This window comes from Equus asinus, chromosome 23 (genome assembly GCF_041296235.1).
Source record: "Equus asinus isolate D_3611 breed Donkey chromosome 23, EquAss-T2T_v2, whole genome shotgun sequence".
NCBI lineage: Eukaryota > Metazoa > Chordata > Mammalia > Perissodactyla > Equidae > Equus > Equus asinus.
Genome location: NC_091812.1, coordinates 18197077 through 18219530, shown reverse-complemented (window position 1 = coordinate 18219530; position 22454 = coordinate 18197077). Strand labels below are relative to the sequence as shown.

Below are 22454 nucleotides of genomic sequence, written 5' to 3'. Positions count from 1 at the left end.
ATTTAGGTCATCAATTTCTGGGTTGCCAGAGTCTGGGAGGGAGGTCGTTCTGGTTGGACGATAGCTGCAAACACGCGGTGGAGGTAGGAGTGCCTGGGCTGGAGCTCCTTGGCCTGACGGCTGCCTGGCACGGAGCTTGCGATCATCAGCTCTCAGGGAGACGCTTTGAGGTGCTGAAGATGTCGTGACAGTGGCCGGGCTTGGCCGCAGCCATGCAGCCCTCCAAAGGGCTCCGGACTCCTTGCCTGGGGAGAGCTGGTTCTATAATTGCTGTTGACATTTCCATGGGAAAAGGAGGTCAGTTCTGTCAGATTTTTCTGAGAGAAGGGAGACTGCTTCATCCAACTAGCGTGAATCCAAAGGTGACAGTCTCCTGAAGTTATTATCACATATAATGACGATAAAAAGAAAGCTTTCTGCTAAATACAGTTCTGCACCCAATGAAGCCGTTCACTCGTCTGTTCAGTGAGCTGACAAAACAGTCAGGCGCGGGAGAGAGAAAACTCCCGCTTGCATTGATCGCATCATGCATGCCTCTGCCCTCCTCCTGGGAGGGCTGATTTCACACATCCCCATGGCAGAGTAACGTGACTTCATTGACTGGCAAGCCACTGTCGGTGCAGCGTGTGAAGTGTCTGGGTGTGTGTGTGCCTGTGCAATGCCCACACAGTGAAGTGAAGAAGGAATGGAAAGCACGACATTGCTATTGAAATTTAAAGGGAAAGTATGTTTGAATCAAAATGCACTTATGAAAATGGAGGCTCTGGCTATGTTTCAATCTGGTCGTGTTGATGAATCCACCTGCCAAGCAAAGGAAACGGACCAATTTCAACCCTTAATCTTTTCTGCTTTGGGCAGGGCTTCATATACTCGGTACTGGAAAGGCAGAATCAGGTGCCGAGACTCCAGCTGGACTAAGCAATCAAATGATTACGGTCCAGGTTCTCCATCCACCGGTGCCAGCTTGCCCATGTCCTCCTGCCCCTCTGCCTCCTCTTTCTCCACTCCACACTTGGGGCTTCTGCTTCCCATCAGCGCCTGCATCTCCTCGGAGCTGATATGTGTCCAGTGAAAGGCGACACTTGACATCTTCTGACGCCAGAAGCAGGGATGCGTATGCCCTGAAGCCATAGTTAACTCATTGGGAAGGTCTGAAGGTGATCCCAATGTGCATGTGTGTACTCATTTTACTTCTGAAGAGTCTTCTTGGGTGGAAGACCAAGGGATGAAATAAGGAAGCTTTTTGACTAATTCCTGTGATTTTTAATGAACTCTGCTTCGGCCACTCTGGATCACTTAATCTGGCAGCATGGTTAAGGGGTAATATGACTGAGAAAGCTATTCATGATTCTGAGAGCCATGAGGAATATGGTAGCTCAGCGAATAATTCTTGCTCTATTATCAAATGACTTGGCTGCTAGGATTTATAGCTTTCCTTTTATGTCCATTGTTACCACTGTAACCCAGGGACTTCATGACTCTGCTTTTACTAATGCAGCACTCTTCTAGCTACTCTCCCCGCCTCTGGGCACATTTAATACACCATGCATATTCCCGCCAGACAGTATACTACTTATATGGTGTCACTCCCTCGTTCAGGAGCCTACAATAGCTCCCATCTGTTTATAGGATCAAATCTAGGCCCCTCATCTAACCCTCAGGCTCTCTATGATCTGGTCCCATTTAACCTATGGCAACTTCTATCTCACCACCTCTCGCCGCACCGCTCATTAACCAGAGCAGTCCTATTCCCACACCCTGCCTTTGTGCCCTTGCTTCTCCTCTTTTCTTAAGGGCCTCCCTTTACCTCCAACTACTCAAATAAGTCCATTATTCACATTCAACCCAGACCTTTTTAAATCTGTGAAGCTTTTCCTATAATTACCATCTGCATTAACTTCTCCTTCCTTGACTTCATATCCCTTTAGTAGGCAAATGCTTGGTACTATTTTTGCATTAGCATCTTGCATTGAACTTAGTGTCTTGTCTACGAGTTTTATCTCCGGAATGATTTTTTGTTTTGAGGAAGATTAGCCCTGAGCTAACTACTGCCAATCCTCCTGTTTTTGCTAAGGAAGACTGGCCCTGAGCTAACATCCATGCCCATCTTCCTCTACTTTATATGTGGGACACCTACCACAGCATGGCGTGCCAAGCAGTGCCATGTCCGCACCCAGGATCCAAACCAGCGAACCCTGGGCCCCCGAGAAGTAAAACGTGCGAACTTAATCACTGTGTCACTGGCCCGGCCCCGAAGAATGAATTTTTTAATTTTCCTTGATTCTTAGTCTCCAGAATGCCTACTATGCCACTCTGGTGTAAAGAACATTGAACTTGGAATCAAAAGATCAAGCTTGGGGTCTGACTCTATAATTCACCGGCTGTGCAGCCTTGGACAACTCCCTTGGCCTCTCTGAGCCTCTGCTTCCTCAGCCGTAAAATGGAACTCAGGAGATTTTTATAGTCTATTTCACAGAGTTATTTTAATGCTCCAATAAAATAACATGTGAGGGTATTTTATGAACGTTAAAGTGCTCTGAGAACAGAAGCCCTCATTATTATTGTAGTTTGTCTGTAATATGTAACGTTAAATTGAACCAATAAAATGTATCTGTAAGGCACCGTGTAATCTTGAGTGCCAAATTGCTAACTAGCAGCGGTCAGGCCGTATAAGATTTATAGGACATTTCATTTTTCAGAGTACTTTTTATTTAGAATAGCATTCTGTTCTCACTAGGGTGCAGGGGTCAGGTGTTTCTCTTCCCATTTTACAGCTAGAGGAAAGAAATCAAAGTTGGACAGATCATAAGTGAATTGCCGTAAGTCATGTAGTTACTAGCAACCATTCTGTCTCTTAATCCCTGCCTGCAAACTGTGGTCATTTCCACCCACTGCTTCCCCATCACCACCCTGGGCCCTGCCCACAGGACACACTCCCCTGGTTTCTCACTTTCCGTCCTGGGTGGGCATTTTCCTCTTTGGCCTTCGCTGGTTCCTGTGTCTCTAGGGTGGTTTCCTCTGGGCTTGTAAGGCTCTCACTCTTGTTCATGTTGTTAGAACGATGCACACATTCATAAAGTGGGCAAAATAGAGGAATATTTTACTGTTCTTTACAAATACCGTTGATTCACTCCAGCAGTATTAGGAGGAGGAGCCTGGATTGGAGAAGCGATCTGAGTATGATGCTAAGCCCTCCCTCTCAGTTCAGGCCCCCTGCCAACAGACGGCAACCCTCCTGAGAAGGCAGGTTCTCCCCGGACCCTTGTCCACCTAGGCCCTGGGTGGGGCTGTGAGGCAGGGCTGCCCATCTCTTATCCATACCCACAAGGACAAACTGTCATCGGCTGATTACTTCCGCAACTTCGGCATACCGAGTAATTTAACATTGGCTTATTCCTGAATGAATTTGTTTAATATAATCTACTCCAAATATTTGATGCCATTTTAATACTTTAGATGATGCCAATCCCAGATGCAAAAGGTTCATATTAACACATAAGAACAGAATTGTTAGTCACTCAGTGTAAGTAGTTTGCTTTGTAATAGGAGCATTGAAAGTCTCTCAGGAGAGGCTGTTTCTATAAGACACTTCATTACAAAACCCAGGCAGCCGCACCAGGGGTCGGATTTGTCCCGCCCTCTGCAGTGTCCTCAACAGGACCCCAAAGCCCAATGGGTGAGAACACTTCTCTCCTTTCTAAAGCAGCCTGATTAGGTAAATGTGACTTCGTTGTGCACTTTTATAACTGTTCTCCAGAAACCGAGTTTGCATCATTGACTGCACAGTTTGGAAGTGTTCCAGCTGACAGAAGCATGCAAAACATGTCCTTATCAGAAGGCCGAGAGGAAAGGAACCCAAGCACCATGGCTTTCACTGTTATAAATCTGCTCTCAGCTCATAAACTGCCTTCAGCACGATGCTTCCTGGCGTGAGTTCACACCCAAGGTTTTGCAGCTCATCAAAGGTGGAGAGTGTAAATAGGCAGAGGACAAAAGAGATAAATCTGGTAGCTGCAGAGAAAGGGCCATTTGCCTTCTGGGGACAGACTACAGCAATATTCCAGGACTTCATGCAGCCTTTGTCTGCCCTGCCTTCCCCTGTTCTTGCACTTTTCAGCTGTATATTATGTTTGGTTGATAAATGTCTGTCACGAGAAGGATCTGGGCATAATGAAAAGGGCACTGGATTCGAGGGCAAGCAAGTGAATTTGGGGTCCTGGCTCAGCTAGGGGAAATTAGCACTTTTACTGTGCCTCGCTATCCTCATTTATAAACTGAACAGGTTGTTCAAGGTCTTCAGGAACCCTGTTTGAGCTCTTGGAGAACATTCTAGCTGCTGTGGAGACTCTATGCAGCACCTCCTTAGGAAGGGAGGACGACGTTCCATCCATTTTGCTGAGCTGAGCATGTCTGTTTGCCTCTTCTCCCTGACAGTGAGGGGAAGGAGAGGTGGAGGGCCTTAATGGATGAGATTTTTCCATAGATTTCTGGAAGGGAGATGGTGCGTGGTTGCCATGTTGATGCCTGAAAGAGTGGAGGAATCTCCAGCTCAGAATATGCTAAGGGGATCTGCAGCAGAGGTGGGAGCACTTTCTTTGCTGGAATCTGGAATGGCTCCAGGCTTGAGACCCACAAGTGCAGCGGAGGGAAGGAGTGGGCAAGGGCTTAACCACAGGTCAGGGACCCCAGCCTTAGTGGCAAGCACCCCACCCCAAATCTGACAGAGAATCAGATAGCCCACTATTTCTCCTCAGAACAAAATGGAAAAATCTAAAACACTTCGATGCAGAAATTGCCAGATTGCCCTAGAGGATGAGGGCTGTTAGTATAGGTGTTGGAGACCCCGAGTAAAGTTCTCTTTAGTCTGGCATGTTTATGCTCCAGCTTAATGGTTTGCTCTCTGCCTACTCTCCCTAAAGCAAGGCCTGCATATCTGTGTTTTCTACCACTGCCCCAGTTCCTCACCAGACTCCCTATCTGAAAACAGAATTACTGACCTAAAAGCACAAGAAACTCTCATTAGCTCCCAGTCTTTCACTCTTAAATATAAATAGGATTTAAGATGGAGACAATACGCACCTGAAAGAGAAGATTCAAAGAGAAAAACTGACCTTGGAGGAAACAGAAGTATTTCAGGAAGCAGACAAAAATTTAAAAGGAAAAAAAAAGGGATCTCTGATTTGAGATTTTATACACATAAATCAAAGTTACGTAGCTATGAGAAGGGAATTATAAGATAACAAGATGGAACTCATAAAAATTAAATATATGGTGCTGAAATAAAAGTTTCAAGTACAAGTCTCAAAGATAGTCAAGAAAATTTTCCAGAATAAAGAGGGAAAAGGCAGAGATAGTGCTCAGGAAGAAAAGATAAGAGAAATAAAGAAGTGATTCATGAGCGAGAATTCATATAATTCAATTGTATCATGAAAGGTGACACATGACTATTAAGATTTCCAGTTAATAATGAGAACAGAGAAAAATGGTAGGGAGAATATTATCAAAGAAAAAAAAAACAGAAGAGAATGTCACTTGTTGAAGAAGCACCCTGGACCTCCAATTGAGAGGTCCACTAGGTGCCAGCAAGAGAAATGAAAAATCCAGCTACTTGAATCAGATGCTAGGACAGGCTTGAGGCTGGGAAAGAAAAGTCACTTGGTCTTGGTGCTAGGAGCATCCTCCTTCAAAAAGTTCCCAGTGTGGCATTGGACATATGGGAAAGCAATGCAGTCCTGGCACCTGCTTCTCCTTGAGGTATATAGCATTGAGCTGGTCATATTAATATAAATTCTGTTGACGGCTTTTCAATTTTTAGAAGCATACGACATCTAATTGTATCATATTGTAAATTGAATGTACATAACAACAATCTTGACAGTTGTGATAAAGGTCAAGCTCAAAGAATATGTGGAGTGATTGGGGCTGAGCGAAGGTAGGGGTCCTAACCTGCTTATCGTACACAGAGGACCGTCAGGACGCTGGCCGAAGGGAGAGTGATAAGGTAGATCATCAATAGAAGAACTGAAAATAACACCGCTCCCAAGTATTGGGAGGAGGTGAGAGAGACTGTGAGCAAAATCCACTTCTTATGTAACGGCGAATCAACAAGTGTCTCAAATTAGGAAAATAAGAACAGGAGGTACAGCACATTAATTAGAGTTATGGAGGTAATCCCCAGAAAACCAAAATTCAAATTGTATGGAACTGGGTGCCCAGGAAGTAACGCTGAGGACCCGGCGAGTGTGCGAGGGTACAATTCTTTCCACCTAGAGCTCTTCTGTACTACTTGCTGCATCACCGTGTACGTGTATTGCCTTCCTGAATGTGCTTTTTGAAAATTAAAAGAAAAGATGTGGATTCTTTCTAATATTCAGAGGTTCTGTTTGCAGAGGTACAATCTAGTGATAAGTTAGGCTGAGCCATATGAAATAGCTGATATTTCCCTCCTGTGGGCCTGCACAAGTGGTAATTCCATTTGGTTCAACCTAAATAGTTTTCAGATTTTAATGTGGACACCTCTTAGCATAAAGGTCCAGTATATGATCAAATCAGTGACATCTTGATGTTTTGGAAATGTCATAATTTATTACGTCCAACAATGTCCTTCTTTGCAGCCAACATTTCAAGCCCTGCTCAACTTAGAAGGGAAAATTCAAATGGCACATCCTCCAACCCCAAACCGCGTACTCAAAGGATTTACTTTTTGTTCTAAACACTCCTAACCCTATATTTTTTACATCTTTCACGGCAGTTTTTAACATTCTGCTTTTCACAACTGTTATTTGTGTATTTGTCTCATCTCCCTATTAGATGGCCCTTCCTTCAGGGGAAAGATTCGTGTTCTCTTGGGAGAGACTGCATGGGTTTTGAAGTCAATCCTAGCTTGTCTTGCTCACTTTCCAGCTGTGTAGCTTTGGGCAAATAACAACACCTCCAAGACTCGATTACCACATTCCGAGAATGGAGACAGTGATGTTTCTTCCCAGGTCCAGTGGGAGGGCTGAATAAGAGATGTGTGTACAATGCTTAACATAACGCCTCACACACAGCAGATGTGCAGTCAATGACTATTGACTTTCTTTATCCCTTATTCATCCTTGAGTCTTCCGCAGCACCAAAACATCGTTCTTTCACATAGATGCTTAAATGGTGAAATGAGGAAGAAAAAAACATGTTGGATTGAAAGATGCTTCAAAATCCTTTAAGGAAAACAAACATTAGTGTTACCTTTTAAAATACAAGTTCTCAAATAAGCAAATTAAAGAGAAAATGCCATAGGACTCTGATTTGCATATTAATTGGACAGAAAGCCATCCAGAGATGGAAAACATTTGGGATGCACCCCAAAAATCTTGTCTGTGACCCTCTATCTTGCAGACATTGGCCACGTATCATTGGGTATGAGCTCTACTGAGCATCTGCCTTTCTGTGGAACTGGGGCAGAGCCTACAGCCGTGGAAAACAGCCTGGGAAGCTGGCATGGAATTCTGGGCCACATCAAATGCCCGCGGGTTTCCCATTGCTTATTAGGCTAAGCACTTGGCCCTTTCTCGTGTTCAGAGCTTTCCTCATAAAGACTCTCCAACTTGTATTTCTAAAGTTGGTTCAGTGGCTCCACGGAGCCTTTCCTGAGTGGCCTACTTACATGGCTCTTCGCTTGTCCCCCTCATCACCATTTATCACGTTCTGATCACATTATTGTTATATCTGCATTTCTCTTACCTATTTCTGCCCCCTCTCTACAGTGTGCACAGAGAAGATACTCAATATATTTACAGTGGGATAAACTGTTCAAAATTAAGATACCGGCCAGGGAAGGCCCCAAATACCCACTGGTGTGGTTTTTGAATTATCTCCACCTAAAACAAAGGATTTCTTTCACAGTGGGAGCATTCATGTAGCGGTCCATTGGTAAAGGCCAGCTAATGTGAAGAAGTCAGTCAGGAAAATGTCGTGGCTACCGATTTCAATTATTGCAGGAAGGACACTTCCCATGAGGAGGGCACAGGAGTGGAGGACCCCAAAGATAAAACAGACGTCAACATGGAAGCCTCAAATGGAGGGTTATGCACACAGCTTGGGAGGGGGAAGCAGGGCGTGAAAGGGCTGTTTTCCACCCTCAGGAGCAGGAAACAGTCTAGGGCTCAGGGACATGGGGTGGGAGAGGCAGGCAGATAAGACTGTCTGACCCACCTGCCAGGATTTCGTACAATCACTCTGCATAATTATTCTTGAAAATACAAACATTGCCGGGGCTGACTGACAAGTATTGTTCCAGCAGGGAGGGCTGTCAGGGCAAATCAATCCAATTCTACCACATGCCAGTGTGTAGAACAGATATAATTTTGGCTGTTAGAGACTGTCAAAGCGAAGGATGTGCCGTATGTGTATTTTGAAGTGTGGTGTTCCCTTCAATCTAACAGCTTGAAAGATTTCTGGGGCTTTCCCCCTCCCTGGCTGTTTTCTCCAAGAAGTTTCGGGAATTTAACTTCAGATAATGTGATTGCTTTTACCTACTGTGGCGTCCAGGTTAGATTAGCCCTACTCCTTCCTGCCCCCTAGGTGCTCTGCTCCCACTCAGCATGGGAGTATTACAATTCGGTTTAGGAGAAAAGTGTCGTTTGCTGCCATTGGATGTTGTATGGGGGCATCCAAGTAGGTACCTGGTGCCCTCCCAGCATGTAAAGTTGCCATCACTGGACCCGATGCGGGGCTTAGCCTGAGGACTCCTGATGGCTTGTGTTTAATGGACCCCTTAGGAATCCCTGAAAGTCCACTTCCTCCTTCAGTGGCCCAATGCTGTGATGAGCATCAAAGCGGAGCCTCTCCGAAGGCGGCTCACTCAAAATCCTTTCTCTCCGTCCCAGAATTGTTCTGCATTCCCCACCCCACTGTACTCTCAACACCTTCCCTAGGAATCTCTCCCACCAGCATCTCCCCTTCCTCCCTCTCTCCCTCCATTCCATCCTTTGTTTCTGTGCCTATTTAGTTTCTTACTCTCTACCATTCTCCTGAACTTACAAACACCTTCAAATCTCTCCCTCCTCAAAATACCCCCAGCCCCATCCTCTAGAATCGGGTGCTATCTCTAGACCAACCTGTCTGCCCCACTCCCATTTGGTCCTGACCTCCCACGTCTACAGTCTCCATTCACTGCCTCTGCTTCGTCACTTCCCATGTATTCTTCTGCCCACCGCCCCCCAGAGACTGACTTCTGCTCCCCTCAGGCTCCTTCGTGGCCCTTTCTCCTGCCTCTCTGATCTGTCCATTTTCATCTATGGCTCCTTTTCTTCTATCTTTCCCTGAAAACATCAGAGGATTAGTCCTTGGCAATATGCTTTGTTCTCACTGTTCCCTTTGGGGTGGACTTGACTTCAGCTTCCCTAGGGTCTGTCAGGCACCCTGAGCTGCGTGCGTTCTGTGGACAAGGGGCTGGAGAAGAAGGATGGATGAGTAACTGGATGGAGCCCACCCTCAGCTTAGCCTGGCCTCGGTGAGAAGGGGTCTTCTGCTGCACACTAACTGGCTTCTCTGCCTGCCAGCTCAGCCTAATGGTTTATCCTTATCGCTTGTCTCCCGTGCTCAAAAGTCTTCCATGGCTCCACACAGGACTCATATAGAAAACAACGTCACGGACTCGCAGGTTGTGGAGTGTGTGTGCTGGAGCAGCCTGAAGATGCCACGCAGCTCCCACTCCCTCGTTTAAAAATCATGAAGTAAAAGCAAAGAGAAGTCACTTGTCCAAGAGTCCTTACTTATTAATGCCCAAACTTGTTTAAACTACTTAGTGAAGCGTTCAAGGCCCTCTACTATACGGTGTCACCCTACTTTCACAGCATGTTGCTTACTGTTTCTCTTCAGGAGAAACAAAGATAAATCACTATTTCTTAAGTAGACGCTGGACTTTTCCTCCTCCTCTTGCTCTTTCTCTTCCTCCCCTGAAACGCCCTCTTTCTCAGCATTCTTACCTCTCATACGATCACTCATCTATTTTATTTATTCATAAAACAGTTTTGACTGCCTAATATGCTCTAGGCTCAGCTGTGGGTGTGGGGAAATTAGACCTCTGCTTCAACCCCATGCCCACGGCCTTCTTGAGTGTGCCCGAAGACGGTGATTTTTATGCTATTATGACAAGAGCTGTGGACTCCCTTTGCAATGCTTTGGCTGAGAATGGCTTTTGTGTCAAACGCTTATCTCTTTTGAGCTCTGCTATGAGAAATATTCTTAGGAAACTCTCTCTTTACTCCAGAGACATTGTGGACGACATTGATCCCCTGGGTAAAATCCATTCAGTACATTCCTTTGAACACAAAATGCCATGAAGAATCTTACTTACCATAACAAATTTCTGTGCTTTTACTTATAGGTCAAAATTTTGTGAATTAGTCTGTTTCCTCTTTGGCTTCTGCTGCCAGGAAGCTCAGAGTCAATTATGACAATATTAATAACCACGTGTAACCCTAGAATCTGCACATTTGCGTTGCTACTTAATTTCTTGTCTTAGCCTTCTATTCCATTTTCCCTGACTTGAGTTCTGATTTAAGTTTTTGTTTTTCCTTGCCTAGTCATGTAAAACACTAAAATCTTCTGCGCAGGAAGCAAAGGTGTCAGAAACAAATGTGATAGATCTATGTGCAGATAGACGCATGTACGTGTGTTTCCTGCCCTTTAGTTTTTGAGTTCCTTCAGGACAAGGATTGTTTTATACACGCCTTTTTCTAGGCCTAGAAAAATGCCCAGGCTATAGTATGTGCTGAATAAAGGTTTGTTGAGCTAAACTGATAAGAGCAGACCCATGATTCCCTAGATGGGCAAAGTCAAGTTCATACACCTTCTCTGTCACTCCGTTCTTTGTAAGAAGGGCAAGGAAAGGTAGAATGCTGTCGTAAAAAGAATCCAGACTCTGCTCTCACCAACTGTACCACCTTGGATGAGTTACTTAGCTCCTCTGATCCTCTTCTTTTTACTTTAATCTGAAAACGGAGATGGAGATCCCTGACTAGATGGCTATGAATGCTGATAACCCTGTAACCCTCTCAGCACATCTTCTGGCCCAGAGTAGCAATCAGCACATGTGAGGCCCCCTCTTCCCTCCCTGTGTCCTCAGTTCATTGGAAATAGCACTTGGAAAAGGATAAGTGGATTGCTCTGTGACCACAAGTAAGTCAATTAATTGTGGTGTCATCTGTAAAATAAATGTGACTATTGACCTCATTCCAAGGGATATGAAAATTAATTGATGGTAATGCACATTGGGATTTTTTTGCTGAAAAGTGCTTAAGAATGGTTCAGTATTATTACATGTTCTATTTCATCATTAAGGTTATTTATGAATATTTGTCTTTGTCTTGTCCTGGTGTGTTTTATGTCTGCTATCTTAATTGCATTTATTTTCAACTTAGTACCAACTTGTATCTTGAGAAAAATGTACGTGAAATGCAAAAACATAGTTCCTATCTTTCATGCATATTTATTTTTACAAAGTGGATGATTTTACCTGTTTCAATATGCTGCCCATGAAATAGAAACTAAGATATTTAGTAAATAATTTTTGTTAATTGAATTTAAAATCAAACTCAAGCATTTTTCAAAGTCTTTAACTTTTACATCCTGCTTTCTGAACTCATATTTTATGTTTATTGGCCATTTCTAATGAAATTCTTCATTATGAGATGTTTGGTGTATTTCAGATGATAAATGTTAAGGGAAAAGATAATTAACTAAATGAAATACCTTCTTCCACTTTCATATCAGGAAACCCTCACTGCCTTCAGCCTCAAACGGGGTGCTGAGTACAGAGTCCAAGGGTAGCTCTTCTGAGAGGCAGGGGAGCCGAGTCCCAAATCAGTCACCTTCTAGCTGTGTGGCCCTGGGGAAGTCACTTCACCACTCTGAGCCTCACTCACTGGCTGTCAAACACAAAGGAATTGGCCTCCAGGATCTTGACATTCTCTTCCCGTCACAGAGTCCAGACGTTTGAGAAGGAACTGCTGAGGCAGGCCCAACATTTAGGTCTGTAGGGAAACAGAAAGATTTCTCCTAGTACAGAAGCTTATCTTCTAGGACATGTCTCTTTACCTTACTGCTTGAAGCTTTAACATATCTTTCCTGTGAACTGCAATCACCGAGTACTTGGCATATATTACAGACTCCACAAAGGTCTCAATTTAAGGTCCATGTGCTGAGCGGGACATGTCGACTGTCCACAGATTTCCATGAACCCATCAGTGAGAACATGGGGAGGACACATGTCCTATTTCAACCTTAAGTGGGTAGACTTATAGTTATTTATTTGTTTTGTTAGTTTTAGATTTAGTAGTAATGGCTATAGACATGGATTAATACTTTATCTCCAGCCTGCGGGTGTACACAGCATTTTTGCTTCTGGAGCTATCAATACCAGGAACTGGATTGAAATCATCGGAAACTGCAGGCATCTCTGTAAACTACCAAAGCTACTTTGTGACAAAATGCATTTCTCAGTGGCTGTAATGTGATACTAACACAAAACCGAAGTCTACTCAGTTCTGCTACTCATGAAGCAAATGACCAAGGGCACCAAATTTCCACTCTGGAAAATTCCATTAACAACAAAGACATCCAGACGGTCTTGAGCCACTCACCTTAATTACCATTGCTGGTCATCACTTCCTCCCTGATTCTATAGGGTAGATTTATTTGCACAATCATCTGATCACATACTTTGATTGGACTATATTAACGTACATTGGTCAGTCTGTGGCCCACACGAGTTTGGTGGTGTATTTCCTACACCTCTAGTTGATACCTCTTTTTCTTTTGGCAAGGTGAATTTTAAATAAAAACTTTTTTTATAAAACTTTTTAAGAAATCAACTAATGTTTTTAGTTTCCCTCCAAATCTAGGAAACCATTTATGGTAGAGTTTTGGCTTTTATTTATCTTTTTATTAGTTACTCATGTTGGTTTGAGGTGATTTTACTCAAGGCTCCAAAGTTAGGAAGAGGGAACCGACTGACCTCAGAGAAAGGAAGTGGGTACAGATTTTACCTGCTTCCTGAGAGCTTACCTATCATGGACTCCTCAGAGTCACTTCGCTCAGCGTGTTTGGTATGAAACGAATCCAGATGTAACAGGGCCCTTTAAGACGGTGATATTCAAAGTGCTAGTCCACAGTGAGGTAAGGAAATTGTCCAGCAGGTCAAACAGTGCATTGCTTCCTTCATTAAGAAAGTCTTCTCCTAGGAAAAGTTGGCTTAATGCCATGCAAACAGCTAAATGAAACCTCCAGATGCCCCGCCTCTTAGCTGCACTGTTGAAAGACGCGGATAAATGGTGGCCCAATGTTTCTACAGCTTAGGCAGCTTCCTGAACCTCTCTGTGCCTCAGGGCCTGAGAATGATGACACTGGTACCGTGGAGAGGGAAGATGTGAGCCAGAAGCTCAGTGGCTGGGAAGAGTAAACGAGACGTCAGCAACGAGGGGGCAGAGGTGGTAGAGGATGATGGCTCCCTAAGACGGATGACTTGAAACAGTGGGCCTCTAGCAGGAAAGGGAGTAATGGTCAGAAATCAGGCACACGGGCCCTAAAGTACCTGGGGACGAGGGGAGGGTGGCTTCCCTTCAAGATGGCTGCAGGGGAACCGTGTGATGCCCTCGGGGCATTTTTGTTGTTAGTGCTGTGGAGTCAGTTCGGAGATTCTGAGTCCTCGCGGCCCTGTGTCCAGCAGAGCAGAACCTGCCCGGTCTTTTTGTGCCATCCTCTCACCTTCCATCCCTGTATCAGACAATGCTCCGCTGCTATTGACAGGGTTTTCACGGCCAAGTTTTTGGAAGTGGGTGGCCAGCTCCTTCTTCCTATCTCAGGGCATAGCCAAGGTTTTATTTGGGAGAAGGAGGTAAAGGGAACTTTAAGGAGATGTTGGGGATATAGGGGGCTTGTGGGTGACAGGGAGCGAGCCCAGAGGGCCCCATGGAAGGATTCATCGGGGAGGTGAAGAGATGAGCACTGGCTCAGCCTGGGGCACGTAGAGCAATTGCAGATGAGAGGCAGATAAGGAGGGATGCTCAGAGAGGGTACCGAGGACTTCCTGTGGGGATTGAAGGAAACAGGACATGCGGCAGGTTGCCATAAGTCCCGATGCTCTCTTGGAGCAGCATGGGAAGAAATTCTCAGCTCAGTGATGTGACAGCTTCAGTTGTCCTCCCACACCTGACATCTCGGAGAAGTGGGCTGCTTTGTTGACTTCATACTCCATAGGCTTGTTGTCAGTTAACTGAAACAATATAATTAAACAGTATTTGTCTGTTGTTTTTGTTACCATTTGGCACACTTTTCAACAAATATTTATATAGCACCAACTGTATGCACAGCACTGTGAGGCTCTGTCTGGAATGCAAATACAAGCACAAAATTGTTACCTGTGCCCCAAGTGGCTGCCAGTCTCATAGAGAAATTCATTCTGTTTAGAGGAAATACATCGGCAAAAGGCCATCATTCCTGTAAACTATTGTCCCAAACTAACAAAGCAAATCGGTGCAAAATAGCCCATTTCTTAAAAGATGCATTTACTGGAGGGCTGGCCCCATGGCCTAGTGGTTAAGTTTGGTGCACTCTGCTTCGGGGACCAGGGTGTGGCTCCTGGGCACGGACCTACACTACTTGGCAGCAGCCATGCTGTGGTGATGACCCACATACAAATAGAGGAAGATTGGCACAGATGTTAGCTCAGGGTGAATCTTCCACTAAAAAAGAAAAGAAAAGAAAAGAAAAAAACCCTGATGCATTTACTGCTTTCAAGGTACCATGAAAAAACTTGTCTCATCAATTTTAGTTTTGAAGATGATGAAATTGTGGCTTTATCCATAGCTTTACAAACTTATTTCCCACCAACTTTTTCTACTGCTTGGAATATTAGAAAAAAAAAAAGCAAAGTGTAAATCAAATTCAAAGAAAAGTTAAATACTTGCCTTGATCTGGTTAGAGTGTAAAGTAAATCCCATGGCAATTTAATTCCCACAGAACATGTGACAGCCATGGAGTTAAATGTTAGATTTAAATAGGGCAGCTAATTCCCTGCAAGAATTACGTTTGTCTCTTCATATGTGCACTCTACCTAATGAACACATTGCTCTCCTCTTAAATTCAGGCGTTGCTACTGGAGCATGAGAAATTAATATACATTCCTGTATTCATTAATATTGTTGCTCATAAAAGACTTTTTGATTTTTATCACCCTGAGTTCCCAGAGGCCCATGGAAGCAGTCATAGCTCCAAACCACATGAATCATCAGGAAAAAATCCTATTAAAGCAAAACCTTAATCACCACTTGCATTTTATATCAAGTTGTATCTAAAAAGAAACTGTATGGCTCTTCCGTCAACATAGAATGCATAAATAATGGTGGTATAGTCCTTCCACAGAATATTATAAAGTAGTAAAAGCAAAAGGATTACTAATACACGCACAATATAACTCAATCTCAAGGGCAGTGCTGAGTGAAGGATGCGAGGTACGGAAGAAGCCTGTAGTACGATGCCAGTGACGAGGTTCGGAAGCCGGCAAAGCTGAACAGTCTCTCGTTAGGGACGTGTCATTGGTAGCAAACCTGTATGGAATTGATTGACACAAAATTCAGGGTAGTCATTAGCCCGGGGAGGTGAATGGGAAGTGGGTCCGATCAAGAAAGAGCACGGGGGCTATCAAGACACAGCGCTCTTCTGCTTCTTACATGGGATGGTGGGTTCACAAGTATTCATTTTATTATTATTTAAACTGTGGGGATAGGCTGTTGTATTTCCTTTTTTTCTGTGGCTTTGGAAAGCTCTCTGAGGGAGTGAGAATTTGAATTGGCCTTTGGATGGTGAACTACACAGAGAGGAAGCTGAGTGATTATTTTTGCTTTTTACTCTACCCTTATGTATTTCTATTTGTCTTGTCATGCTTATCACAGTTTACAATTGAAAAGAAACTTTGTGGTATAGAAGAAAAAACATAGACTCTGCGTTCAGACAGACCTGGGTTCAAATCCCAACTCCTCCATTCGCACGCTGTGAATCACTGAAATCCTGACGCCTCAGTTTCCCCATGTACGAAATGCAGGGGAATGCTTCACAGGGTTCTGAGAGGCGAATGGCAGAACGTTCTTGGTCACACATTCCAAGCTCTAGAGGGCATCACAGTCTCTTTTTGATACTGCCATTTACGGATGAGTAGTACAGAAAAGAATGGTGGCTGTGACCTGGTGGAACCCTTGTGCTGAGGGCTTCGTCGTTTGATGTGCCGGGTGAAGAGGCATAAGCTCGCACTGCATCTGTGTCCTCGACAGTGTCCTTTCGGGCTTCTCCGCTGGCCCTGAGGGTTGCTTCGCTCTGTTCTCCACCTTGCAGCTAAAGAACTTCAGAGGACCCTTGACTGCCTCCTGCCTCGTTCTCCAGGAAGGTGTAGAGCTGAGTGACGTGGGCCAGCTCTGCTCTAGACTAGAGTGGGAAGCACTCTCTCTTCCCCAGCTGCATCTATTCCTGTCTCTTCTTGGCTTTAGAGAGCCCAGACTAGGGCATGGTCTTAGAAAGACATTAAGAAAGCCAGCATCAGCAACATCTAGACATTTTTGGTCTAAATGAAAGGAGTCACTGAGGCTCAACCATGGCCTAGCCCACCTCACTGGGATGGTAACACCGGGGTGCGGACAAAGCTCTAATAAGCAAAGCACACATCTTGCATTTTCTTTTTGTGTCCCTGAGCCTCTCACCCTCAGGAGTCTGAGGCAGCCTAACAAACAAACAGGGATTCCTGTGCTCTCTCTGCCTTTCCCCACTAGACACAGGACCAACAAATATATGCAAAGCGTCCGGCATGGAAGAGGCCTGCTATTAACGTCCATTCCTTTATCATTTCTCCCCTTTCTTAGAATGTAAAGTTCATTAATGACATTTCACAGCCAACAGCTAGGTTGCAACTTTAGTGCTATGGAAAACATTAATTGCGCTCTGGAGAGCAAGCCAATGCAACCACCTTCATGGCATTTGGGGTGGACTGTGAGGACAGACACTGTGCCTCTCCTTTCGTTCGCTGTGTGCAGAGGAGAGGATCTTGGGCCTGCAAGCTCAGATGCAGGCCCCTGACTCCGCACCTTCTGCCCTCGCCTCCACGTGCTTCCATCCCAATTTCCGTTCTGTCTTTGTTTTACAGTTGTTCAGCACATCAAGCGACATAACATTGTTCTGAAAAGGGAGCTAGGCGAAGGAGCCTTTGGAAAAGTTTTCCTAGCTGAATGCTATAACCTCTGTCCTGAGCAGGACAAGATCTTGGTGGCAGTGAAGGTAAGAGAACACTCCAGAATGTCTCATTATCCATGGTCACACTAATGTGTGGAAGTGTTACTTTACTTTATTTAATTTTATTTTAGTGGCCAACTCAGGAGCAAATTATGTGTGCTATGGTGGATGTGTTCAAATTCCTTTAACTAAATGGACAGTGGGCAGGACATATGAGGCACATCTAACCATCAGAAGTTCTTCTCAAGGGCAGCCTAGAAGTCTGCAGGCTGTGAATAGCTCTGAGCTACCCTTCTAAGTCAATGCTAACTAAATTCTGGATGGAGGTCGGGGGGGTCCATCAGAATTCAACCAGCTAAGTGTTGGAGATTCAGCCTGTCTCCTTGGATTGTTCAGTCCTTGTGCTAAGCTCATCTGGAGCTTGTCTTGTTTTCGAGATTCTGCAAGGAAGACTGTGGAGTTCACTTCCCCTCTCAGCCTCTGCTCCACCGAGATCTTCTGTTATACCTTACCTTGTCCCTACAAAATGTCTCCAAGGCCCCAGGGTTTTACGCAGGCATTATTACAATCTGGGGTGGAGGGCATCTCTTGTGGATTCCACCACCCTAGGAGACACAAGGTTTTACTAAAATAAAGAAGTCTGATAATCCTTCGTCCTAGGCATTTCCCCATAAACCCAAAAAGGAGACTTAATCTTCAATAAGATAAACATTATTGAAGGGGATAAAATTTCTGCTGAGCTCTCTAAACAGAAAAATTAACCAAAATAGCACAAAAGACTTCAGCAGATCTTTTACATATGCATGGTCAAAATTTTTTAAAAAATGACAACTCACTGAAGTATTGGATAATATATGTAAAACATTTATAAAATGAGTTGAAGGATGAATATGGACATGGCTAATGTAATAAAATGTAACTTCTTGGCTTGATAAAAGATAACTGAGTTTTATTTTTTTGGTTTTTGTTTCTTCCAAACATACAATATTTGTAGGAATGGCATTTGTTTGCTAGTTATAACCAGGACACCTTTTTGTTTTTTAAAATCATATATATATTCCATTACTGTTATAGCTATTAAGATACTTCATATATGCGTAATGGGTAACTGAGGAGAGAGAGTAAATTACACTTGAACTTGCCCATCCTGCAGACTAAGCGCGGTTTCTGTTAAAGTTCATCCGAATAAAAGAAAGTACATTTGCTTTCCTTATCCTTCAAGGTAACTAACCCGAGTGACACGGCGACCGTCAGCATAGGCTTCTAAAAGCTGCACTTTGGAGTGAATAAAAGACAGATCTTCCTAGGGATGAAAATGTACTATCCACCTGATAAACTTCATCTCACTAAGATAGGCGAATGGTGCGGGGAGTGAGACAGAGGAGAGAAGAGAAGGAAGGAGATGCCAGAGAGATGTGAGGTCAAGGGCTCGAAGGGTAAAGGAAGGATCCTGCAGTCATTCTGGGATGTTTAATTCCTGCTGTTGCTATTACTTCCTCCTTTCTTCCATTTACTTAGAAAGTTTGTTGTTCTTTAAGCATAAAATGCTCAGAACATTCGGCAGTGGTGGATCTGCAGTCTTTGCTTTCTGCTTCAGCTCTTCCTTTTTTTTTTTCTCCCTTTGAATATATAGGACCAAAGGTGCCTCTATTTTTGTAGATTCATAGACTGATCAAATGTTAGAGCTGGAAGGAGCTCAGGGAACATCTGATCCTGACCTAGCTGTGTGTTAGAGACGAGGAGCCTGACGCCGTGGATCCCTGCTCTGGGCCCGTGTTTCCTGCTGCTATTTGGAGCCCATCCCGGAGCTAAGCCAGGGCTTCAGACTCTGGATTCACTCCATAGGGTCACAAAGTGGGAATCTTTGAATATAAGAAAATCCTAGAAGATTAGGGAATCCTGTATGACAGTGTAGGAGTAGCTGAGAGACCGCAGCCAGATACAGGGATAGATCCAAAAACTTTCTCAGTGGGTGTAGTCTTTCATCTTAGTGTCATTCCTCACTCTGTGTCTACTTCTCCGGACTTCCTGCAATGCCCTTAAGGAGAGGGTGTTGCGTAGTTAAATCCAGGGCACCCTCAATGCAAACATTACATTTCCTTCCAAATACATGCTTAAATAGGGCTTCAAGGCTTAGGCTAGTGATGATGAAGGATGAGCCAGCGACAGCAATGCACGGCCAGTTGCCCTGCCCACGATGTGTTCCCTCTGGGCGTATCTGCCATCACTACCATTGGTGAACCTCTCCCTGGTTTAAATGCTAATCATAGCCCTAATCCCACCTCTGATCCAGACCAGGACCTGGTCCTCATCACCTCCTGGCTTTGCCAAATAAGTTTTTGGAAATTAACGACCTATAGTCATTAATGATGAGTGTTTCCTCTTTAATCAACACTGCTAAAAAAAAATAAAGTATTTGCTCCTTTATCAAATCCTGACTCCTTCTCTTTGCTGACCCCCTTCTTGTTGAAATTCAAATGAAACCACTACCTCAAATTAGAGAGGACAAAATGCCTACAGCTTAAAATTCATTCCAACTTCAAGGTGGCACACCTAAGAAGACTTACCTCAATGACCTTGAAGGTGAATTTTTGTTGAAATCAGAGGCTTTGCTTATGTTTGCCAGAATGATTACAAGCTTCAGAGACGGAGCCCGTTTAACTCTCTGGGATCCAGAGGCTGCAGCCACATAAGGAACAAGTCAGATCTTCCATGGGCTCCAGGATAAATTGGATCAGAATAACACATGGACGTTTCACAGAGCTGACTCTGGCTAGACTGTCCTGCTCATTTTTAGGGCTATGGGCAGCCAACTGAAAGTGTGTTCAAAGACTGTCTAAAGGAGCCTAGGAGGAAAATGTCTATGGTTCAGTCCTGACCACAATAAAGGGATTTTTTTAAGGAATGAGACAAACTAAACGTGGCTTCCAGCTTCCAGGGCCTGCATACTCTGTCACCTCTCTGGAGTGGCTGCTGGGCTGCTCCTCTTCCATTGGAGGCATCCAGGGATGTTTGACAGTCTTTCTGCCCGTTGCCTAGCAACCCCTGCAGCATTGATTATGCATGCTAAGAAATAGCAGCCATTGTCCTTTTTCATTCTCTAGAAGGAGCTGAGTGGTTTGAAACCCAAGGGTTTGCATTCAGACTGACAGATGTCAGGTTCCTGTAATTTCTGGTGTCGCTTGCCCCAAATGATTTAAGAGCTTGAGGGATCCACAGGAACGGTTTAAGATGGAAGTGATCCTAAGGCATGTGCAGGGCACTCAAGGGCGCGTGGGGGCTGGCATGCCTCTCCCAGCAGAGTATCTGCTTGTCTGGATCCAACCAGATTGCCCTTTTCCTGATATTTTTGGGTGACCTTTGTTTTTCAGTGCAGTGGATTTGTCAACCATTTTTTCCCTTTACACTGAATTACAACTGAAGAACTTATTGAGAAGATAAGAAGCAAGAGAAACCAGTCTTTGATCAAAATGAGTTGCTTTACCTTTAAGTAACTCAATTGCCAAGGAAACGCTTCATGGCAGTTTTTCTGCATTAGCTGTGGATGCATCAGCTATTTTTGGCTCTATCCAACCTGCATTTCAATAGCTACAGTTCCGACAATGTTGCCTTGTACTATGAATGCTGCTGCTTTTTGTTTTTTAAATACAGCCACAGTGCACTTTGTAGGATTCACGGCCCCTCCTCCCACTCGCCACTAACCCAGGTGTATTTCTAGAAACATAAAATGCTGAATACAAGAGAGACCTTAGAAATTGGATATATAACCCAAGTCTTATGTTTTATAGATGAGAAAACCAAGACCCAGGGAAGTCGAGCGACTTCCTCAAGGTGGAGGTGTACGTTAAAGCAAGTCAGAGGTGCTGCCCAGGAAGATGTGGCAAAATGAGCAATGGGAAATCTGCGTTCAGCAGACACTTTCTTCAGGAGCTAACTTAGGCTTTTTGCTTTTCATGTTTCTGAATATCTTTTTGTTAATAGAGGAAATAATGATGATTTCCTTCACCAAGGATTTTGGAAGAGTTGATTGATAAACCCTCTGGCACATTACCATGAGGCAGCCCCAAAGTGACATCCAACACGTTGTTGCCATTCACGCATCTGGAGGGCCCCAGCCCAGCCCCTTGGTCCATGCAACTCCCACTAATCCATCAGCTCTCAGTTCAAGTTGCTCCTCTTTGGGGAGACCTCCCCTTGCCTGTACCCAATCCAGGTCAGATCTCTCTATTATATACTATTAAGGCAGCTATACTTGTCCTTTATAACATTAGTCAAGATTGTTAATTATATATGTATTTGTGGGCTTATTTAATTGCTGGCATAAATGTCTGTCACCTCCATTAGAGTCGCATATTCTCATGGGCAGGAACCATGCTTTTTAGCACATTGCCCAATATGTGGTAGCATGTCATAAATTCTTGTTGAATGAATGAATGGATGGATGGATGGATGGACGGATGGCTGGCTGGATAGACCATAGAAATAATAGACTTTTGAAGAAGTAAAGAGTTGGCAGTTGGCATTTATAGGTAAGAAAATGATTTGATGAGTTATTGATTTTCATAGAATTTTATAGCTGAGAGGAACTGTAAAGATGATATATATAGAATAATGTAATCTAAGGTGAAATCATTTTAGAAATGATTGAATCACTATGCAGATATATAGAGCTATTATTAGTATTCTTTAGCTTAACTCCCACATTTTGCCAATGAGGAAACAAGAACCCAGAGAAGATAAATGATCAACCCAAAGTCACATAGCTTGAACAAGGTCACTTAATGTCACACCTAGGACTAAAGCTCGGGCTTCCTCATCAGTCCACTGTGCATCCTGAGCCACATTTTCATTTATTGAGTTTTACACGTGCCCTGGTAAAACAACTGAGGAAATTCAACACAATGCCACTTACCACGTAATATAAAGGAGTGTGTTGGTTGTGCCTATTTGTATGTAAGCAGGAGAGATGATTTCACGTTTTCCCAAGTGTAAATATAATTCAAGAGAAGGTGGAAATAAGGGAAACTGGATTCTAGAATGAGTGCCCTGGTCTCAGGGGAATACAAGCAAAACATCGTAATCAACTTTGATAAGAAGAGCAGTATAATGTTCATTGGAAACCCAACTCAAGCTGGTTTAAGCAGAAAAGGGAATTTATTTGCTCAAGCTACTGGAAACCTTGCTACCGGTTTCCT

General features: G+C 44.0%; 1 protein-coding gene across 4 annotated transcripts in view; it reads left to right on the top strand.

Moving 5' to 3' along the window:
- The window catches only part of NTRK2 (neurotrophic receptor tyrosine kinase 2), a 346251-nt gene that overhangs the window by 233842 nt on the left and 89955 nt on the right, over positions 1-22454 (top strand). For all 4 annotated transcript variants that reach the window (XM_014827013.3, XM_070496002.1, XM_070496004.1 and 1 more), the window contains one exon: positions 17174-17304. In XM_014827013.3, the coding sequence (XP_014682499.1) occupies positions 17174-17304 (131 nt within the window). The remainder of the gene's footprint in view (positions 1-17173; positions 17305-22454) is intronic.